Source organism: Lonchura striata, chromosome 12 (assembly GCF_046129695.1).
Source record: "Lonchura striata isolate bLonStr1 chromosome 12, bLonStr1.mat, whole genome shotgun sequence".
Taxonomy (NCBI): domain Eukaryota; kingdom Metazoa; phylum Chordata; class Aves; order Passeriformes; family Estrildidae; genus Lonchura; species Lonchura striata.
Window position 1 is genome coordinate 15,582,755 of NC_134614.1, and position 14,551 is coordinate 15,597,305.

General features: G+C 64.8%; 3 protein-coding genes across 3 annotated transcripts; 1 reads left to right on the forward strand and 2 right to left on the reverse strand.

Moving 5' to 3' along the window:
* Positions 1-1,112: 1,112 nt before the first annotated feature.
* On the reverse strand, positions 1,113-2,453 carry NDUFAF3 (NADH:ubiquinone oxidoreductase complex assembly factor 3). The gene is made up of 5 exons (XM_021531102.3): positions 2,392-2,453; positions 2,075-2,267; positions 1,925-1,991; positions 1,685-1,785; positions 1,113-1,566 (listed from the first exon to the last, which is right to left on the reverse strand). Exons 1-5 carry the CDS (start codon positions 2,439-2,441, stop codon positions 1,474-1,476), a joined length of 504 nt encoding a protein of 167 aa, XP_021386777.2. The 5' UTR covers positions 2,442-2,453; the 3' UTR covers positions 1,113-1,473.
* Positions 2,454-5,805: 3,352 nt separating this feature from the next.
* Positions 5,806-9,639, forward strand: DALRD3 (DALR anticodon binding domain containing 3). Its single transcript, XM_021531129.1, has 13 exons — positions 5,806-5,985; positions 6,106-6,395; positions 6,477-6,748; positions 6,969-7,027; positions 7,125-7,247; positions 7,372-7,442; positions 7,539-7,597; positions 7,915-7,997; positions 8,099-8,222; positions 8,311-8,369; positions 8,477-8,590; positions 8,812-8,880; positions 9,060-9,639. Exons 1-13 carry the CDS (start codon positions 5,809-5,811, stop codon positions 9,177-9,179), a joined length of 1,620 nt encoding a protein of 539 aa, XP_021386804.1. The 5' UTR covers positions 5,806-5,808; the 3' UTR covers positions 9,180-9,639.
* WDR6 (WD repeat domain 6) lies at positions 9,510-14,476 on the reverse strand. Its single transcript, XM_031505983.2, has 6 exons — positions 14,385-14,476; positions 11,899-14,314; positions 11,523-11,618; positions 11,211-11,327; positions 10,903-11,021; positions 9,510-10,821 (listed from the first exon to the last, which is right to left on the reverse strand). Exons 1-6 carry the CDS (start codon positions 14,449-14,451, stop codon positions 10,331-10,333), a joined length of 3,306 nt encoding a protein of 1,101 aa, XP_031361843.2. The 5' UTR covers positions 14,452-14,476; the 3' UTR covers positions 9,510-10,330.
* Positions 14,477-14,551: the final 75 nt, after the last annotated feature.

The following is a 14,551-nucleotide window of genomic DNA, read 5'->3' on the forward strand; positions in this document are numbered from 1 at the left end:
CTGTCAGCGGCAGCTGATAATCCCAGAAGGAACCGTGTCCATGTGAAGGGCAACAGGGAGGGAGAGCCCCGAGACAGGGCTGAGTGGGTAACACCTTGTGGCTTCTTAAAAATCCTTCCTGAGAGCAGAAAGCAAGGGCTGGACTGCTGGGTAAGAAAGTGAATTGTTTTACATTGCCATTATCTCCTGCTGCAAGCTGCCAAACCCAGCTGTGGCAGCAGCCAGGGTGCTCCAGGTCCCCATTCCTGGTCCAACTGCTGCATTCTTCCCCTAAACCTCTTGTAGTTGCCACACCTCCAGGCCCAGTGGCTGCACCTCTTTGGGCTGTTCACTGTGGATTACCTGCCCAGGCTCCAACAGAGCAATTGTTTGCTGGAAGGTGGGCAATGCAGTGGGAGGGGCACAAGTTTATAAAGGAGCTGGTCTGCATTTCTGCAGGCCTGAGCAGTGCAAACTTCCCTGGCTTGGCAAATTTATCTGTGCTTGCAGTGCCAGGAGCCAAGAAGTATTTCACACCTGTATCAGTTGTACGTGTCCCACACATTACTCCTGCTGAAGAGTGTGTGTTTACCATCAGTGGTTTGAGGATGTCAAATTTGATTTATACACTAAAACCAGAGCCTGACTATAATGTCATGGTATTGATACCACACACTCATGAAGAACCTTGCTAAGCAAAGCCACCCTAACCTTTCAGCTGCATCCCCTGCCTTAGTCTGCCAAAGTGGCAGAGTTCAGGCCATGAAGCTGCCATTAGGTACATGTACTCTCTTCCCCAGGGATGACATCCCCAATTATGAATCATCCAGTTCAGGACAGGGACCCTTTCCAAGTCCCCTGCTGGAGTCTGAGCCTTCAGTGAAAGGGGGTGCAGCACCCTTGGACCAACACTGCCCAAGGGATATCTGTGCTGGGGCAGTACAAAGCTCCACTGGAGAGCCCAAGCCGGGCCAGCACCAGCTGGGACACACTAGTTGCTGGTGCTGGCTGTGCTCAGGAAGCTGCTGGCACATGGCATCCCACCACCACACGTGCTGCCCAGTGCCCAAGGTGAGCACATGTCCCATCAATTTGTTACAGCCTCAATGTGCAGTGCATTAACCACCACACAATTTCTTGGACTTCCCATTTACATGTATTTTCCTCCAGATGTGCGTGGGGATGTACAGCTCACCCCACCAGCCTTCACCCTCCCTCAGGTGAGGATTCTTGCCAAGGTGTGGGGCATGACCTTGGCAGGGCTGTGGGACCAGTGCTGCCAGCAAAGCCTTGTGCTGTGCCGCACCGTCTGCAACCCAGACCGGGCAGGGAGGCCAAGAAGCCAGGGACTGCAGGAGAGAGCTAGGCCCGTGTATTTCACAGCCCTCCTGTGTGCAGAGCCATCGGTTCACTACGGAGCGTTTCTCAGTGACCCTCGCGGGCTTCAGGCAGGCAGGGAAGAACCACTCAGCCCATGGGCATGGCCGGCAGTGCCTACACTCCGTAGGTGCCCCGCGGGGGGATGAGCCCAGCAGCCACCACACGCCTTTCATTCATTAGGAAGTTGAAGGTTGCACATGCATTCGCCTGTGAATAGAAAAGGGAGTGAGTGAAGCTCCGGCCCTCAGAAAGGAGACTCGGCCCTTCCCCACACGGCACATGACCCCCTCCCTTTCAATGGGGTGCTGCCTGGGCTCACCCTTACCGTGTCCTGCACCTCCACAGCAATCCCGCACTCCCGCATCTGCTTCAGCGTGGCGGGGTGGAGCCGCTCCACCCTGTCCCCTGTGCCCAGCACCAGGATCTCTGCAACCAGGGCAAGAGAAGGGTGGGCAGGGCAGCACCGGAGCTGCCTCGGCCCAGACCTGGCCCTGCCGCAGGTACCGAGGCTCCCGCACGGCCACCTCGACAGGAGCCCGAAGGGGGCAGCCCGCGCCCCGCGTACCTATCCGGGGCTCCAGCAGCCGGAACAGCGACAGACTCTCGAGCGAGATGTCCCGGTGGGAGCCAACCTGCGGGGACACGGCGGGCGCTCAGGGGCGCTGCCCCGGCGCTCGGGGCGACCGGCAGCGCCCGCCCCCCGCCCGGCACTCACGTTCCACTGGAGGATGCTGCGGGGCAGGACGGCGCAGGGCCCCACCACCAAGTCTCCGCTGATGGTGAAGCCGCGGGTGCTGTAGCTCTCGATGAACATGATGTTGGGGGACTCCGGCTCCAGCACCATCACCCGCGTCCGCTGGTATAGCTCATCATCCGCCGGAGTGAGTCGGTGACCCCGGCACGGCGCTCTGCGGGGAGAGTGAGCAGCTGGGACACGTGAGATCCACGGACACCTCCCGAACACCCTACGGCATCTACAGGCGCTCCCCGCGGTCGCAGGGCAGCCCGGTGCCGGTCGCACGGTGCCGGTACCTGGCCGCCGCCCGCCCGACCGCCGGCACGAGCCGCCGCAGCGCCGCCATGGCCGCGACACCGCCGGAACCGCCGCGCGGCCCCGCCCCCGCCGCTACCGCCCCCCGGCGGCCGGGGTCGGGACAGCGCCACCGGGGGAGCGGGACCGGACCGGGGCTCCCGGGGAGCCCTCGGGGTGCCCCGCCCGGGGTCCTGAGGGACGGGAGGGCAGCGACACTCACACACCCGCTGCCTCCGCGCCCGGGCGCCTCCGACCCGCAGAGCCCAGGTGGGCGCCGGAGCGAAACTGAAAGCGGCCGGTGGCAGGGCGGGAGCGGCACGGCGGGAGCGGGGTGTCCCGCTGGAGCCTCCCCGACTCCGCCGCCCCGACCCCGCCGCCGGGAGGGGCTGTGGACCGGCCCGGGCTGCTATGCCGAAGGCTGCGGGGCCGGAGGTGAGAGGGGAGCGGGCGGCTCCCCGGGAGGGAGGGAGCGGGCCCGGGTCTCGGCTGCGCTCCTGGCCCGGCCCCGCCGGTGCCCCAGGGCTGCCCAGGCTCGGCACGGCGCCCCGGGTCCCCGTGTGCCCCACTGCGGGCGGCTGTTGCCAGTCGGGGCTGGACCCCCGGAGCCACCGCCGGAACCTCCAGCTGCACCCTCAGCCCTCCTCCTGCCGCGCCCGGTGAGGCCGGCAGCACCGCGGGCTCAGAGCGCCGTGGGACAGGGACCCGCGCCCCCACCCGTGTCACCCACCCGGGGCCAGCCGTAGCCTGACGTTCGGGGGCCACCAGGAAGCTCCCCAGCAGTGGCGGCAGAGCATTTCCCGCCACCGTGCCGTGCTGGAGGCATCAGGAATTCCCACAGCCGGCAGCCTTGGCCGGCGCAGGGTCCCAGGGATCCCCGGGCAACAGCGCGGAGCTCCCCGTGGGGCCGGTGGGGTTCCCCACGCGGTTTGAATTCCCCCGTGGTGTTGCCGAGGGCTCCTCGCCGGCGGCGGCGGGGCCGGACCGGGCCGTGCCGCCTCTGGGCGCAGGTGCCGGGGCAGGTGCCCTCCCTCGGGGCCGGCTCGTGTTTCCGGGCTCCGTCGGGGGCCGATGGGCTGGCACCAGTTGCTCCAGCCCCACCGGGGCTTTGTTCGGAGCCGTTTCCTTTTGGCTCGGCTGTGCCGCCCTCCCATTGGCACCCGGCCCGCGGCGCGGGGGGAGCCGGCAGCACAACCCCGGTCTCTGCCGGCACCCCCGATCACAACGGCCCGGCAGTGGCTCCCACGCATCTCCTCCGCCCCGCTCCCCGCCGGTAAGTCGCCCTCTCCCCTCTTGGCCCACCGACTGCCTCAGGGTCGGGGTGGCATGGCCGTGGTGCCTGTGCCCATCGCTCCGCGGCGCCAGCGCGGGCAACGGAATCCCAAAAGCAGCTGTCCCCGCTGTGCCCAGCTGCGCTGGGGTTTCGTTACCCGCGCTCCCGCCACCGCCTCGCCCCGCACCGAGCCTCGTGTCCCACTGCAACCCCTCCCGGGGCTGGGGCAGCGCCTGGGGCCACACTGGAAGAAGGGTGGTGTCAGGATGGAGGATCACCGGTGTCCAGCCTCGTGGCTCAGCTCCTGCACCGAGCTAGGAGGCTCTTCTTTCATATGCCCCAAACAGCTAAAAATAGGATCTGGCTTCCTGGGAGAGTACGGGGAGCATGGCTCCCTGGCCACAGGGTGGATGTGGTCCCCTGCACCACGGTGGTGCAGGCTATGTGGTACTGCCAAACTTCCTGCCCATGCCGGCCCTCGCAGCACCCCAGTGCCTGCAGGGGTGGGCAGGATCCAGCCCCTGGAGAGAGATGGCTTTGGAATGACACGATCACTCCCGCTGAGCCAGCAGCCAGAGAGCCATCGGGGATGTCGTGTCTTTCCAAAGCTCTTTCGGCGCCTCCGAGAGCCCTCCCCAGGCCACTGCGCTGCCAGGGCCCACGTGGGCAGCCTGCAGGGACGTGGACGGATCCAGCCTGGACCCACCTTGAGTAGTGACAAAAGGTGCAGCAAGTCCCTCTGGCCAGGCAGGGGTTCTGGGCAGCTCCTGCCCTGCGGACAGTCAGCAGTTGGTCTGGTGTGAGCAGCAATTCTCAGATCACCTCTTGGCTGTGGGTGGTGCAGGGAGCACCCCACCAAGGCACGGCTAGGGGACATGTTCTCACTCCAGCCCTGGGGCTGCAGATTCTCACTGCCTGTGGGCTGCAGCCCTGGGGCTCCACAGCTGCCTGAGGAGCCCCAAAGTCAGTTGTTGCATTCCTGGAAGAGCCCATGCAGCAGGATCTGCCCTCGCCTTGCTCCCCCCCCTTTTCCCCCATGCACACAAGCCCTGGAGGAACCGGTTTGGGCCCTGCGGGCAGAGCTCCTTCCTTTCCCCCCACCCCCCCCATCTGCCTTAACGGGGAGGGCAGGAAGGGCACGGTAGAAAGGGACGTCCCTAGCTCTGTGTTGTGGTGGGGTTTGGTGCTTCCTGCTCCCTGTCAATCAGGCTTGGTGCCCTGGGGCTGGGGGTGTGCTGGGCCCTTGCCCTGTCCCCAGTTCAGCAGCCACTTGTCAGGGAGCTGGCCAGCAGTGTGAGCTTTCTGTCAGATCCGTGCTCGAACCGTTGCTGTGGAGCAGCTCAGCTCTGCAGATGTAATCAAGACCACGATGGCGTGATCTAATCGCTTCCACTTCCTTCTTCCTGGGGCTGATAAGCGGGACACTGCTCATGTGCTGGACAGGAGAGCAGCCCACTGGGACAGGCATGGAGAACATTGCAGGGTGTGCACCTGCAGCTGCTCATCGCTGTGCCATGCCAGGCACATGGCTGCTGCTGCGGTTCCTCAGCCATTGTGTCAGAGTCCAGCCAAGCCCTGGGGCTCATGGTGGACAGGCTGGACTGGCCAGCCAGGGTCTGCCAAGTGACACCATGCCCACAGCTGTGGCCTGCCTCACACACTCCAGCCCATCCAAAGCTCCCTTCCCACCACAGTTCAGGGTGGTGGGCCATGCCCACGGCTGCGCTGCACTCCCTGCCCCGGGCAGCCGGTTCTGCCCAGCCCTCTCTGACCCCGGCACGGCCTCTGGCTCCTGCTCTGCTCCTGAGGGTTTTAGGTCTGGGCTCCCCAGTTTTGGAGAAGCGGGGATTCCACTCCTGCACACCTGAGGATGACACCATGGCCCCGCTGGGCGAGGCTGAGCGGACTGACACCCTCTGGGGCCATTCGGGGTGCCTGGTTGCAGCCCTATGGTGCTGCCCTGACACACCCGCCATGGCGGCGCCGCTGCCCGCCACACCCACCATGGTGGCTCCGCGCCGGCCCCCAAGATGGCCGCCCTGCCCGGCCGCGCGCCCGTGACCAAGATGGCCGCCCGGGAGCGCCGCGCGCCGCACGCGACATGGCGGCCTCCTGGGCGAGGCGTGACGTCACCTCCGGTGCCGCCATGGGCGAGGAGATGGCCGAGAACCGCCCGGGGGTGGCGGCGACGCTGCGGGCGCTGAACGGGGCCCTGGGGCGGCCCGCCGCGCTCTGGGTGAAGGAGAGCGGCGCCCGCAACCTGCGCCACCGGGATTTCCTGGCGCCGCGGGCCGCGCTGAGCGCCGCCTTTCCCGGCGGGCAGGTAGGCCGGGGCGGCGCGGGCAGGGCTGGCTCGGGAGCGGGGATTTGCGGGAGCTGTTGGGTGAGGCCGGGGGCGCCGCTGCCCTGTGCCCGTGCAGCCCGGACTCCTCTCCGCCCGCAGGTGCCCCCCGAGGCCGTGTCGGCGGTGCCGTCGCTGCGGGGCCCGGCGGTGCTGCCGCTGCGGGTGTGCCGGCAGACGCCGGCGGGGCTGGCGGTGCAGGTGCGGCGCCCCGAGGCCTTCCGGCGCCTGCTGGGGCCGCTGCCCGGCCCGGCGCCTCCCGCGGCGGGGGCGCGGGCGGGCTGCGTGGTGCTGCACTGCCCGGCCCTGCGCGGCCCCGCCGCCCCGCGGCCCCGCCACCTGCGCTCCGTCCTGCTGGCCGACCACCTGGCCCAGCTGCTGCGCGCCCAGGGGTGAGTGCCTTTATCCCGTCCTTCCCGGCCCCTCGCCGCGGGGCCCGCCGCTCCCAGCGCCTGCCTCGCCCTCTGTCGCAGGGTCCACGTCCGCCTGGTCCCTGCGCTCAGCGAGGAGAGGAGCTGGAACGTCCTGCGGCAGCTCCGCGTCTCCTGGCCCTCCGGCTCCGCTGGCTCGTCCCTCACTGATGCCGTCTCGGCCTTGAAGGCGGTGCTGGGCCGGTGCCCCTGTGCCGCAGCCTGTGAGCAGGGGCCGGGCACAGCCGAGGGTGTCATCTTTAAGGTGCACCTGAAGAGCTTCGTGGAGCAGCAGGGCTTGTTGGGCTACGACCCCAATCTAGATGTGCTTCTCGGTGAGCTTCGCATGTACAACAGCTCGGGTGTGGCAGCGGGGCTAGAATGGGTGCAAATAGGCCTGTTTCCTTTCAAGTGTTTTTAACAAAAATGAGGTGGGGTGGTGGATACAAATGGCTTTCACTTCCTGTTCCCCTTCAGTCTGGTTTGAGCCTGGGGCAGACCCAGTGGTGGAGGTGGAGAACTCCATGTCCCATTTTGTGTCCCTCCTTCTTTTAGTGACAGAGAGGACACTGCGGGCCTTGGCTGAGCTGCAGGAAGCTGTTCTGCAGTGCCCAGTGAGTGACCCCACAGTACTGCTTGCCTCTTGCTTCCCAAGTGTCCTTCCTTTCTGCCAGGCAATAGGTTTGAGCTCCCTGTTGTGCTCTGCTGCAGGCCAAAGGCCAGAGCAGTTGCTGCAGCATCGTGCATGTGGTGAACTGTGAGGAGGAATTCCAGCAGCAGCAGCTGGATGTGCTCTGGAGGATTTTGGATCAAGGAGCCCACACAGCTTTGCAGGTGAGCAAGAGCAACCTCTGACCCTGATCAGTGTGGCTCCCAGCATCCATCCTTGGCTCATGACTAGGTTTAGAACAGGGCTGGATTTCACTCAGTTCCTAGCCTCAGCCTCTCTGTCTTTCAGAAACACCTTGTCTGTGGGCCAGTGAAGGTGACCAACCCCTCATCACCCATTGGGGCAGACCAGTACTTCCAGTAAGTTGGCGTGCAAGGCACCTGCTGCTTTCTCTCCTGCTAAGGCTCCCTGTGGGCCAGCTCAGCCCACAGCAGGTGGCTCTGTGTTTCTCCCAGGCTCCGGAAGCGCCAGATGTATGAAGCCTCCGTGATGAAGTATGGGGAGCTTGCACAAGGTGAGAGCTGGGGCCCCACGCATGGATGCTGCTCCATCCCACTTCATTGCTCCCATGAGTCCACAGGCAGGGGGGCTGCACCTGCAGGGTGCTCCTTCTCCCTTCCAGGATCAAGCCAGGTGTTGCCCTTGCTTTGGGAAGGCATCAGAACATCCAGGGCACTGGCACAGAGCAACCCCTGGTGGGAGCCAAGGCCAGCGGTGTGGTGGTCCTCAGCCACTACCTGGTCCTGGCAGGGGTGTCCTGCCTGGGTGCTAGGGATATCAGTACATGGGAATGGAGCAAGCTGTGCATGATGGCACCTACATTCTCCACAGATGAGGCCTGGACAGAGGTGATTGATACTCTGACAGTGGCTGCCATCAGGTTTGAGATGCTGAGCACTGCTCACCGGAGTCAGGTAGGACAGCGGCTTGCATGGAGCCAGGGCTGGCAGGTTGTCAGAAGAGCAGAGTGGATCTTTGCTGAGCAGCCTGGACTGTGACTTCTCCCTGCCCTCAGATCATCCTGGACCTGGAGAACAACAGCATCTCCACAAAGGGAACAAAGAGTGGTGCCTTTGTGATGTACAACTGTGCCCGACTGGCCACACTCTTCAAAACCTTCCAGCGGGCTGTGGAGCAGGGTGAGCACCAGCTCCACCACCCTCCCCTGACAGCAACTTCTGGAGCCACAGGGGCTTCTTTGGGCACAACAGTCTCCTTGCTTTCCAGGCACATATCCACCTCTGCCACCAGTATCTGAACTGAATTTCTCCTGCCTCCGAGAAGAGGTGAGTGCTGAGATGAGGAATGGGGGGGATCTGTGCATCCTCAGCTCTGGTGATGGATGCTACTGGCCCAGGAGAACCTGATACTTAGACATGTAATGCCTTCGCAGGGTGAATGGCTCCTCCTCTTCAACTATCTCCTGCCCTTCCCTGAAGTCCTGCAGCAGGCAGCACAGCTGCCCATGTCCTCCAAGGGGATCCGGATCACTGCCAACACAGAGGCAGTAAGTGCCATGTGCCACAGCATCCATGGATGCTGCTCCACCAGTCCCAGCCCAGGGCAAAGCTCCATGCCAGCAGGTGCTGCCCATCAGTGAGCAACACAGGGACAGTGCAGAGAGAATAGATGGCAATGCTCACGGGCAGTTCCTGCTGTGCTTGAGGTGGGCAAGGGCCCAAGACCAGCCAGAATTCACTGTGCCATGAGAATGTCTCTGCTTTGTAGGTGTGCAAGTTCCTGATCCAGCTCAGCATGGATTTCAGCTCCTACTACAACCGAGTGCATGTCCTGGGGGTGAGTTAGGTGTCCAAGCTGCAGCATTGTGGCCCTGCAGTGCTCTTGGGGGGAATGGTGCCAGGAATGTGATGGTCCCCTGTCCCATCCTCCAGTGATGCACAGGCAGCAGTGCCTGCAGGCCAGCCTTGTAGAGGGTCAGTTTGGCCACCAGTCCCAAGCTGCCATTCTCCCTGCAGGAGCCGTTCCCTCATCTCTTTGACCAGATGTTTGCTCGCCTCCAGCTGCTGGGAGCAGTGAGGGACGTGTTCCACAGCGCACTGGCAACCCTACACCTCCCTCCCCTCAGCCAGATCTGAGCCACCCCTGAAGAGCTGTACCATGGTGTGACAGTCACCTACACACCACATGTTGGGGCAGAACAGGGCACATTGTCTTGGCAAGACAGGGGCTGCTCTGGTGGCAGGCAAGGCACAATTCAGCCCCATGGAGGTGCTTCCCTTCCCATGGTCCATGGTGTTTGGGGATTGGTCTGTACTGTGTGTAGCTGTGTCTAGTGTGGGACATGGATAGCCCTCCACATCCACACCAGCAGAAGGGCAGAGGGCTCCTGTGGCACCCCAGAAGCTGAGCTGGGAGTGCTGGGGAGGTGGCAGCAGGGACCAGTCACCACAAAGACAAATGCCAACTTCACTTCTCTCAAAACTTTATTGAAAGGTGCTCCGTGCTGGCAGGGAGCTCCTGAGGCTCCAGACTCCTGCTGGGCTCTGAGCCAGGCCCCAGTACTGGGGTTCAATACACTTGTTGCTGGACAAACCCTCTGTGTGTCTGACCTCAGGTTTGTTTGTCCTTCCTTCCTTCCTTCCTTCCTTCCTTCCTTCCTTCCTTCCTTCCTTCCTTCCTTCCTTCCTTCCTTCCTTCGGGTTGTCTATCCTGGGTCTGCTGCTATGCAGGAAAAACCCACTTGGCCTGATTGGGGTGGTATTTGTGGGCAGCCCAGCAACACCCCCATGCTACAGAGTGCTGCTGTGGATGATCAGTGTCCCTGTGCATTTCAGCACCATCCTCACCACTGCAGGGTCAGGACTGTCAAAAAGTGCTGTCCGTGGACACACAAGGCTGCAGCCCACATGTCACAACCCGTCCCTGACTCTTCCTGGCCTTCTGCTGCTCTCAAGCGCCCAGGGCTGCGCCATGTCCTCAGTGCCCACCCAAGCAAGGTTCTTCTCTGATGACAAGACTGGAAAGCTGACATGGGTCCTTCACACCTTGCAGAGGAAGAGCTGCTTTTGGGCAGCGGGGATTAACAGCCCCACTTCCTTACTGCACGGGGAAGGCCCAGGCTTGTCCAGGAGGGATCCCATCTGCCTTCTTCCCAGAGACCACTGGCCTCGAGCACCACAACCATGGCATGTGCCTAAAGGCAGGGGCCACAGCAATGGGCAAAGCCCAAGTGCAGGGTGCCTTCCAAATGCAGGCAAGGACCTGGATGTGTCACACACCTGCCCCATTACTGAGGAGCCTCTTGTGGAGGAGGTTTGGAGGAGGCTGTGCCGCACAGCATCTCCAGGCCCTGCCCAGAGAGCACGCAGTAGTACCGCAGCTCACCCCCGGCGTCCACCACCTCCCAGCAGTCCAGCTCAGCCAGGTCAGGCACATGGAAGAAGGTGGTGCTGAGGGGCACCAGCTCGCTAGGGCTGCGGTTCCACAGCGTCAGGCGCTGGTCCACTGAGGCAGAGAGCAGCAGGTCTGGCCGCAGCACCCGGATGCCCGTCACGTGGGCAGCGTGGGCACAGGGCCTGGACACCCGCTCCAGGACCTGCAGGCAGGTTCCTGCCATGGCCTCATCTCTGTCCAGGGATACCTCCAGCAGGCAGACATGGATGGAGCCATCATCACTGCCACTGGCCACCAGGTACTGTCCCTCGGGTGTCTCACGGATGTGAAGGCTGTTCACGCCACAGCTGTGGGCCATGATGGTGACCAGTGGGGCGCCCAGGCCTGGGTAAACAGGCTCGGTCAGGAGAGCAACGCTCACCTTGGTCAGAGGGAGCAGAAGAGCTGCGGGGCAGCAGCACTCACCCAAGGGCTGCATCTCTCCCTCTGCTTGGTGCAGGGCATCTGCCGCATCCATGATGGGGCCGGTGATGTCCCAAAAGGCAATGCTGCCATCAGTGGCTGCACTGCACAGGAGGTGCCTCCTAGAACAGGGAATGTAGAGGGAGTCTCTGGCTGCAGCCCTGAGGGTCCCCACTGATATCCGTGGAAGTGGCAGAACAGCCCCCAGGGATTAACTTGTCCCTTCCCTCTGCCTGCTGAGCTGCCATCCCTGCAAGGACAGACATTTCTCCCCAGAGCCCATCAACTGCAGCTCAGCATTCGGGGCTCACCTCTCCCCTCCTGCCCATGTGTGCAGGAACGCTTCCACCTTCAGCACACAGCGCTGGTGGTGAAATGACTCTGCCACCAGCACCAACTTCCGAGCAGCCTCCAGCAGCCCAAAGATCCTGTAATGGAGCAGAGGCCAGTTGGCTGTGGGAGAGTAGGAGCTTCTGGCTCCACTGCCCCATTTCCCACCACACACTGTCTTATGGCCAGTTCAGAGGAGGCCGTGTCCCATATCAGCAGCCTCTTGTTTTGAGCCTGCTCTGCTGCCATCACCGGTTCCATTCTCCCTGTCAGGCCCCATGATGGCTCCTCACCGGACTGATGCATCACTGCAGGCAGCAGCCAGGAATTTCCAGGGTGTTGGCAACTGCTTGGTGCTCGTCCCAGGCACAACTGACAGGGACATGTACCTACAGCAAAGACACAATATTCACCAACACCTCTGTGGCCCCACGGAGGTGGGTGGCCCAGGAGAGTAGCCCTGAGCCTTTCCCTAACACCAAAAGCCCCTTGAAGCCCACAGGGCACTGTACGCCAGGAATCACAAATGAAGCCACGCTGGCCCTCTCTGCCTCAGCTGAAACTGCAGCTGTACAGAGCAGGTATTCCAGTGGAGGCCTGTGCAGTTCCCAACACCCTCCCATACTGTGATCACTCCTAATTCTGCCTTGGGCAGTCCCTGATCATCACCTTGTCTCTGGGTCCATCTTAACAAGCTTGTGCCTGTTCTTCTTGTGCTCCCAGTGCTTGTCCAGCCGGTGGGAAGCCACGTGGATGACCTGGCAGGCCACAGCACTCTCAGTCGCTGTGTCCCCGGTGCACAGCAGCCTGTAGCACTCAATCTGTGCACGGCCGCCTGCAGAGAAGAGCAGGGCAGACAAGCCCTCATCACCAAAGCTCTCATCTCCAGGTCCCATGGCAAATGCCAACGTCCTCACACTGGAAATGTGGTCACTGAGGCGGGCAAGGGGCACAGCTGCCCGAGAGTTCTCACTGAGCACCAGGACACAGATCGTGGTGTCCTCACTGCCGGTGACAAACACATTAACAGTGGCACGGCCAGGCACCTCCACGGCCCCCAGGCGCCGCACGCAGGTGATCTCCCGCCCGTGCAGGGATGCCAGCAGCACCTGCTGCTCGCAGGGCTCGGCCTCACGGTGGTGCAGCATCACATCCCCAGACTTGATAAAGGCAAACACCTCAGCCAAGGGGCTGCTGCAGTAGCTCCAGGAGCGGTGCCCGCCCCCGCAAGGGATGCAGTGGATGTTCTCGCCAGTCCTGCTGCTCCACACCACGAAGTTGTCAGCGTGAAAGCCCAGCACAAGCAGGTCCCCATCCGAGGTGAATTGCAGCTCCTCAATCCACTGCAGCCCTTTGCAGGGCCTGTGCTTCTGCAGGACCTCCAGCTGCTGGTCCCGCAGGCGGAGCTGGTGGTAGACACCATCCCGGCCTGTGCTGTAAATGTAGCCCCTGTGGATGGTCACCGAGGTAACTCCTGTCTTCCCGTGGAGTCCAAAGAGCACTGACAGTGGAGACTCAAGAGGAAGAGCCTCTTTGTGCAACAAGCAAAAGGGCTCCAACTCACTGCTGGAGTCTTCAACAACGGGGTCAATGGCACCATTGACAATGTCGGTGCTTTCTGCAGCCCGCTCCAAGGAGCTGCTGCAAGAGAAGAGGAGGAGGGAGCCCCGGCGGTCCCCACAGACCAGGAGCCCTTTCTGGGGCAAGAACGTGGCACAGGTGTGCCAGCGCTGCTTGCAGGGGGGCAGCAGGTACCGACCCATGAGCTGCACCCAGGGTGCCTGTCCGGGGCGGTGGGTGACATCCAACCAGAGCATCTCCCCGCCAGGACCGGAGGCCAAGAGAGCAGCAGCGGTGTTGGGGGACAGCCCGGGACGGGGGGCCCAGCTCAGCCCGTGCACGGCCCCCTCGAACAGCGTGAGCTTGGCGGCGGCTCCGGGGCGGCTCAAGGCGAAAAGGAGAAGGCGCCCATCGCCGCCGGCCACGGCGCAGAGCGTCTCGTCCCATCCGTGCAGCGGGGTAGCCGCCAGCAGGGCGCGGGGTCCGCTGGCGGCGGGGTGCAGCACCGGCGTCCAGCGCCCCTGAGCCACCTCGAATGTCGCCAGCCCGCCCGCCTCGCCCAGCACCAGCACCCGCCGCGGCCCCACTAGCAGCACGGCCCGCGGACGCTCCGGGGACCCCAGCGCTGCAACGGCGGGGACCGCCTCCGCGGCCTCCCGCCGGGGCTGCCAGAGTCGGACGCCGCCGTCGTCGCCGCCCGTGGCCATGCGGCCGCCAGCGGGGCGCAGGGCCAGGGCGCGCAGGGCCCCGCGGTGCCCGCGCCGCGCCCGCCGCACGCCGCCGCCGCCGCCCCACTCCAGGCAGGCGCCGTCCTCCCCGGCGCTGACCGGGAGCGGCCCCCGCAGCACCACGGCGGCCACTCGCCCCCCGTGCCCGTAGCACACCAGCAGGCAGGCGCCGGCCCCGTCCCCGCCGCCCAACTCGCCCACGGCCCAGAGCCGCACGCTGCGGTCTTCGGAGGCGGAGGCGAGCAGACCCCGCGACGCCGCGTAGCAGAGCGCCAGCACCGCGCCCTGGTGCCCGCGCAGCTGACGCTGCGGGGCCTTTGCCGCCGCCGCCCGCCACACCACCACGTCCCCCGTCGCCGTGCCGGCCGCCAGCGCCAGCCGCCCCCAGCTGACCCCCGCCAGCGCGGCGCAGCGCAGCGCCCCGGCCCCGCCACAGCTCGCCTGCCGCAGCCAGCGCCCGCCGCCCCACCACTCGTAGAGCGCCACGGTCCCGCCGCCCAGCGCCAGCGCCAGCCGCCGGCCCGCCGCCCAGCGCGCCTCCCACACCCGCGCCCGCAGCTCGCGCGCGGCCCCGCCGCCGCACGCCGCCAGCAGCGGCCCGCCGCCCGCTCCGCCGCGCCGCACCGTCAGCACCGCCAGCCAGCGCCCACCGAACACCGCTACTCGCGCCGCCGGCCCGGGCCCCGGCTCGGCCCGCAGCCCCTGCACGCTGGCCTCACGCAGCACGCTCCGCCGGCCCGCCGCCGCCGCCGGCCCGCCGCCGCTCAGCCGGAACGCCACCACCTCCGGGCCTGTACCTGCGGGACACCGCGTCAGCCGCCGCCGCCGGCCCCGCCGCCCCCCCCCCGATCCGGTCCCAGCGCTCACCCGCCAGCAGCGCGTCCCCCACGAACTCCAGCGCTGTCACCGGCGCCACCAGAGCTACCGACTCCATCTTAGCCACGCCGGCCCCGCCGCTGCCCCCCGGCGCTCATTGGCCGAGTCCCACGTGCCGCCGCCCCGCCCCCTGCCCCCTGCCCGGCCCCGCCCCGAGC